Genomic DNA, 7,500 nt, shown 5'->3' on the forward strand with positions numbered 1-7,500 from the left:
GCTTCTTGTGCTCCAGCCTGTCACACACTAATAACTAAAAGCTTTTATTTTGACAGCTAATATTTAGCATGAAGTTTTATTGTAGCCTGAGAGACATTGCTGAACGTTTACGACGATATATGCAGATCTTCTTTAGCGCGTTGAACTTTAGTGCACTTCAGAAGTGTTGGTAGATTTATTTGTGCTGTTTGTTGTTCAGGGAGACGAACGTGTTTGAATAACTTCTTTAGAACCCGCCCGCCTGGCGCTCCAGGTGAGCTGAAACAAACGCACCCCAAGTCTGAACAATCACTTAAAGCTTTCACCTGCAATTATTCTGCAGATTTCTGAAGGTGTTGATTAGCACACAAGAACAAAGAAGATAAATATACTTTGGTTAAATATTTTCAGAATAAAATCAGACTTAGATTGAATTTAGAGTTAGAACATAATAATAAAGTTATTTTTTCACCACGTCAAAAGTAGTTTTTGTGGCTTTTTTTGCTTTGCCAGATTTTATTTTGTTGGTTTTGTATATTTTTTATGCTTATTTTTCTACACTGTAGAATTAACAGAAGATACGATGAATAAAAGTGTTTAAAGGAAACGTGTCTCTTGGAGTTTTTATTTTAGTGTGAAATCATCGCCTGCAGTCACAACATCAAACACCTTAATGATTATTATTATTATTGTTATTGATTCATGGATCTTTCATCCATTGTCTACCGCTTATCCGGGATCGGGTCACGGGGGCAGCAGCTCCAGTAAGGAACCCCAATCTTCCCTTCTCCGGGCCACATCCTCCAGCTCCGACTGGGGGATCCCGAGGCGTTCCCAGTGAGGAGATATAATCTCTCCACCGAGTCCTGGGTCTTCCCCGGGGTCTCCTCCCAGCTGGACGTGCCTGGAACACCTCCCTAGGGAGGCGCCCAGGTGGCTCCTTACTAGATGCCCGAACCACCTCAACTGGCTCCTTTCAACGTAAAGGAGCAGCGGCTCTACTCCGAGTCTCTCACGGATGGATGAGCTTCTCACCCTATCTCTAAGGGAGACGCCAGCCACCCGTCTGAGAAAACCCATTTCGGCCGCTTGTACCCGTGATCTCGTTCTTTCGGTCATGACCCAGCCTTCATGACCATAGGTGAGGGTAGGAACGAAGATCGACCGGTAGATTGAGAGCTTTGCCTTCTTGCTCAGCTCTCTTTTCGCCACAACGGTGCGGTAAAGTGACTGTAATACCGCCCCCGCTGCTCCGATTCTCCGGCCAATCTCTCGCTCCATTGTCCCCTCACTCGCGAACAAGACCCCGAGGTACTTGAACTCCTTCACTTGGGGTAATGGCTCATTCCCTACCCGGAGTAGGCAATCCACCGGTTTCCTGCTGAGAGCCATGGCCTCAGATTTGGAGGTGCTGATCCTCATCCCAACCGCTTCACACTCGGCTGCGAACCGATCCAGTGACTGTTGAAGGTCACAGACCGATGATGCCATAAGGACCACATCATCTGCAAAGAGCAGATGATGTGCAGATGATCTGCAAAGAGCAGCGATGAGATACTCAGGTCACCGAACTGCAACCCCTCTCCTCCACGACTACGCCTCGATATCCTATCCATGAAAATCACGAACAGGATTGGTGATAAAGCGCAGCCCTGGCGGAGGCCAACATTCACGGGAAACGAGTCCGACTTACTGCCGAGTATCCGGACACAACTCTCGCTTTGGGCGTACAGGGATTGGATGGCCCTCAAAAGTGACCCCCTCACCCCATACTCCCGCAGCACCTCCCACAGTATCACCCGGGGGACCCGGTCATACGCCTTCTCCAGATCCACAAAACACATGTAGACCGGATGGGCGTACCCCCAGGCCCCCTCCAGGATCCTTGCGAGAGTGAAGAGTTGGTCCGTTGTTCCACGACCAGGACGGAATCCGCATTGTTCCTCTTCAATCAGAGGTTCGACTACCGGCCGAACCCTCCTTTCAGTACCTTGGAGTAGACTTTACCAGGGAGGCTGAGAAGTGTGATACCCCTGTAGTTGGCACACACTCTCTGGTCCCCCTTTTTAAATAGGGGAACCACCACTCCGGTCTGCCATCCCCTAGGCACTGTCCCAGACTTCCACGCAATGTTGACGAGGCGTGTCAACCAAGACAGCCCCTCAACACCCAAAGCCTTCAGCATTTCTGGACGGATCTCATCAACCCCTGTGGCTTTGCCACTGTGGAGTTGTTTGACTACCTCAGTGACTTCCATCAGGGAAATTGACGATGATCCCCCATCAGCTTCCAGCTCTGCCTCAACCATAGAGGGCGTGTTAGTCGGATTCAGGAGTTCCTCAAAGTGCTCCTTCCACCGGCCGATAACCTTCTCAGTTGAAGTCAGCAGGGTCCCACCCTTGCTGTACACAGCTTGGATGGTTCCTCGCTTCCCCCTCCTGAGGTGCCGGATGGTTTTCCAGAAGCACCTTGGTGCCGACCGAAAGTCCTTCTCCATAGCTTCTCCGAACTTCTCCCACACCCGCTGCTTTGCCTCTGACACGGCAGAAGCTGCCGCCCTTCTAGTCCTTCGATACCCTGCAACTGTTTCCTGAGTCCTCCCGGATAATATAACCCGGAAGGACTCCTTCTTCAGTCGGACGGCTTCCCTGACCACCGGGGTCCACCACGGTGTTCGAGGGTTACCGCCCCTTGAGGCACCTAAGACCTTGAGACCACAGCTCATCACCGCAGCTTCAGCAATAGAGGTTTTGAACATCGCCCACTCAGGTTTAATGCCCCCAACCTCCACAGGGATGGCTGAAAAGCTCGGCCGGAGGTGTGAGTTAAAGATCCCCAGGACAGGGGCTTCCTCCAGACGTTCCCAGTTCACCCGCACTACCCGTTTGGGTTTACCAGGTCTGTCCAGAGTCTTCCCCCACCCCTTGATCCAACTCACCACCAGATGGTGATCAGTCGACAGCTCCGGCCCTCTCTTCACCCGAGTGTCCAAAACATGCGGCCTCAGGTCAGATGATACGATTACGAAATCGATCATTGACCTTTGGCCTAGGGTGCTCTGGTACCACGTGCACTTATGAGCATCCTTATGTTCGAACATGGTGTTTGTTATGGCCATTCCATGGCTAGCACAGAAGTCCAACAACAAACGACCGTTCGGGTTTAGATCAGGGAGGTCCTTCCTCCCAATCACGCCTCTCCAGGTGTCTCCATCGTTTCCCACGTGTGCGTTGAAGTCTCCCAGCAAGACTACGGAGTCCCCTACTGGAGCCCCCTGCAGGGCTCCATTCAGGGTCTCCAAGAAGGCCGAATACTCAGAACTGCGGTTTGGGGCATAGGCACAAACAACAGTCAGAGTTTTCCCCCCCATAACCCGAAGGCGTAGGGAGGCGACCCTCTCGTCCACCGGGATAAACTCCAACGTAGCGGCGCTCAGCCGGGGGCTAGTGAGTATCCCCCACCCCGGCCCGACGCCTCACACCTTGGGCAACTCCGGAGAAGAATAGAGTCCAACCCCTATCCAGGAGTACGGTTCCAGAGCCAAGACTGTGCGTGGAGGTAAGCCCCACCAGATCCAACTGGTAGCGCTCCACCTCCCGCACTAGTTCCGGCTCCTTCCCCCACAGAGAGGTGACGTTCCACGTCCCCAGAGCCAGCCTCTGCTGCCCGGGTCTGGTCCGTCGAGGTCCCTGACCATCACTGCCACCCATGTGACAGCGCACCCGACCCCAGCGGTTTTTCCCATGAGTGGTGGGCCCACAGAATGGATGGATGGGAGGCACCACGTAGCTTCTTCGGGCTGTGCCCGACCGGGCTCCGTGGCAAACCCGGCCACCAGGCGCTCGCTGTCGGGCCCTCCCTCTGGGCCTGGCTCCAGACGGGGGCCCCGGGCTTCCTCCGGGCAGGGTCTCTCCTTTCCTTTCCCTTTCTTTCATGAAGTTGTTTTTGAACCATTCTTAGTCTGGTCCCTCACCTGAGACCAATTTGCCTTGGAGACCCTACCAGGAGCACTAGGCTCCAGACAACACAGCTCTCAGGTTCATAGGGACACACAAACCTCTCCACCACGGTAAGGTGATGGTTCCCAGAGAGGTTCATGGATCTTTAATTCATTTAATAAATTTTTCTGTAGCACCTTGAGGTTTCTGTTAGTCATGAACGGAGCTTCACAAATGAAATGTATTTGATTGATTAGCTCACTAACCACCACTCGTATTATATGTTATAGCGGCATTCTTAATGAAATCTTTGACTTTTATGAAATTATCATGACTTCTGAATCTTTTACTTTAAAAATTAAAATACATTTTTCATGAAATATTTGACACTTATGATTTCTGTTTTACTTTTTGTGACTGAGTTTCTGATACAGATTCAGATACAGATCAGTGATATTCTTTATTAAATGAAACGTCTCAGCAGTTGTTCTGTAAGATGATCAAACAGCAACGTGTGAAGATAAAACCTGTTTATTAAATTACAGACAGAATGTTTTATCATCAACATCCTGACAGCTGTTCCTATATATAAATATATATACGTATATATATATATGTGTATATATATATATACGTATATATATATATATATATATATATGTGTATATATATATCTATATATGGTATATATATATATATATATATATATGTATATATATATTATTATATATAATATACTATATATATATATACATATTATATACATATGTAAATATATATAACATATATAGACGTATATATATATATATACATATGATAACTATAATAAATTGTTATATTATATCTTGTATATATCAATATCTAGTGTATCATATGTTTATACTTATCATTATAGATATATGTATCATATATATATCATATAATATATATATATATGTATATACAATGTATATACATATGTTATATTATTATATATATGTATAATATGTATATCTATATATAATTATATATATGTATATACTCGTATTATCTATACTAATATGATAGTACATGTCTATACATATGTAAAACATAAATATATGTTATACATAGATATAGAATCACGATATGATAGTATATATTATCAATAAAAAATAATAATAAGAACATACATATGAGTCTATATATATATATATATACATATATATATACATATATACATATATACCATATATAGATATATATATACATATATAATATCATATATATATATTATATATATCATATATATATCACATATATAATATAGATATATATATATAAATACATTGGAAATATACATATATATCTATATATATATATATATACTATAATACATTATATATATATATAGATATAATATGTATATATATAGTATATATAATAATACATATAATAATTACATATATACTATATACATATATATATATATATAACATAATATATATATATATATATACCTAAATTATATATACCATATATATATACATATATTATATATTATAATATATATATATAAACAATATAGTAATAGTAATATATATATATAGATATTATATATACATATAGTATATATATATATATATATATATATATATACATATACTATATATATATATATATATACATATATAATATATATATACATATATATATACATATATATACATATATATATATATATATATATATATATATATATATATATATATACATATATATATACATATATATGTATATGTATATATATAGACATACATACATGCATATATATGTATATATGTATGTATATATATATATATATATATATATATATATATTTATATTCTGCTCTGTGTGTTTACCTCATTATACTGGTACTTTACAAACGTTACACATACAAATATTTTCTTTATGTAAAGTAAAGAATCCGTAAAAGACACAAGACTCTGTGGCAGCAGCTGATCTGTGTTCAGATGTGCAGGTTCTGTAGGTTCTTCAGGTTCTACAGTTTCAGCAGGTTCTACAGTTTCTGTAGGTTCTACAGGTTCTGCAGGTTCTACAGTTTCTGCAGGTTCTGCAGGTTCTACAGGTTCTGTAGGTTCTACAGTTTCTACAGGTTCTACAGGTTCTGTAGGTTCTACAGTTTCTACAGGTTCTACAGGTTCTGCAGGTTCTACAGTTTCTGCAGGTTCTACAGGTTCTACAGGTTCTACAGACCATCAGACACCAACCAGATCTATAAAATACTAATGAAGTAAGTAAGTAATGTCTTCGTTTTGTTTGTGGAGCAGGAGATGTGATTAGCTTAGCTTAGCATAAAGACTGGAAGCAAAGGGAACAGTTAGCCTGGCTCTGTACAACAGCCAGCATCTTTAAATCTGAAAAACGGATTAATATCATTTGTTTAACGTTTACACAAACTCTTTCTTTGGGGAGATGACGCGGTTTCAGTGACTAGAGAGTGACGGGAGAGAAGTTGTTCGACCACAAAGCTACAGTTTCGTGGGAAAAACTGTTTCTCGTACAATAATTATAATAATACAAATAGTTTAACGTTTCTGTTTGTGTCCACATTAAACACAACTTGGTAATCAGAGCGCTTTAGAGGCGCAGGATGGAGCCAGGCTAGCTTTATGCTAAGCTAGGCTAACAACAGCCTGACTCCAGCTCCGCACTGAACACAAAGAAGGAAACGGGCTTCAGCTTCATTGTTACGTTTCTCTTCTCTTGGTCACTTGTTTCCGCCTGCAGTCCTGAATATGTTGTAAGTCTCTGATTGGTCCACAGCGCCCTCAGGTGGTCGCGTGGAGCAGCAGCACGGTGAACACATTGTCCTCTGACTCCGCCCACGCTCCTCGCTTCAGTTCCAGCCTCACCCGCTCCCCCTCCCTCAGCGGCAGGAGGCCCACGCCGGTGACGGGCCCCGCCGCCTCCGTCACCTCCTGGCGGTGCAGAGACACCGGAGCTCCGCCCGACCTCCTCCTCAGGACCACATGGGCGGGGCCCGGCCTCAGGTCCAAGGTGAGCAGGAACAGGTAGATCCCGCTGAGCGGGGCCGTGAAGGTGCCGGTGTCGGAGTAAAGCTGAGCCCGATGCTGAGACACGTCGAACACGATGTCGCTCGAGACGCTCAGAGGAGATCGAGCCACGAGCAGCAGGGAGCCTCCTGATAGGCTGACTGGGACAGCAGCTGGAGAGGAAAGGGGGGGGGGGGTTATTATCAATGGAAAGATTAACTTTGTATTGGTTTTGGTGACAATTACTTTTTTTAAATAAATTTTTTTCTGATTTCTGATTTTTCTTTACACATTTTGTGACAGTATGACACTGAATGTGTCTTATTGGTGGTCTCGTTATTAGACCAACCACATCCTCTCACCTGGTGAGGGAGTCCTCTCACCTGAGGAGGGAGTCCTCTCACCTGAGGAGGGAGTCCTCTCACCTGAGGAGGGAGTCCTCACAGTTTTATGATTTTTTAAATGAAATGTATGTGCCTCTTTTAGATCATTGTTGGTCTCATTATCAGCTCAGGCTGAGACATGTAAAGGTGAGAAGAAGTCCTCTCACCTGAGGCCTCCCTCCT

The 7,500-nt window shown here is 43.5% G+C and overlaps 1 protein-coding gene across 1 annotated transcript in view; it reads right to left on the minus strand.

Annotated features, from left to right (window-relative positions):
• Window positions 1-5,805: 5,805 nt before the first annotated feature.
• The window catches only part of LOC115006294 (multimerin-2), a 31,618-nt gene continuing 29,923 nt past the window's right edge, over window positions 5,806-7,500 (minus strand). The window contains 2 exon segments of the mRNA XM_029428436.1: window positions 5,806-7,107; window positions 7,485-7,500. The exon segment at window positions 7,485-7,500 is cut by the window's right edge and continues 473 nt beyond it. Of these exon segments, the coding sequence (XP_029284296.1) occupies window positions 6,710-7,107; window positions 7,485-7,500 (414 nt within the window). The 3' untranslated portion in view covers window positions 5,806-6,709.

Source organism: Cottoperca gobio, unplaced genomic scaffold (assembly GCF_900634415.1).
Source record: "Cottoperca gobio unplaced genomic scaffold, fCotGob3.1 fCotGob3_92arrow_ctg1, whole genome shotgun sequence".
In the NCBI taxonomy this organism is placed as follows: domain Eukaryota; kingdom Metazoa; phylum Chordata; class Actinopteri; order Perciformes; family Bovichtidae; genus Cottoperca; species Cottoperca gobio.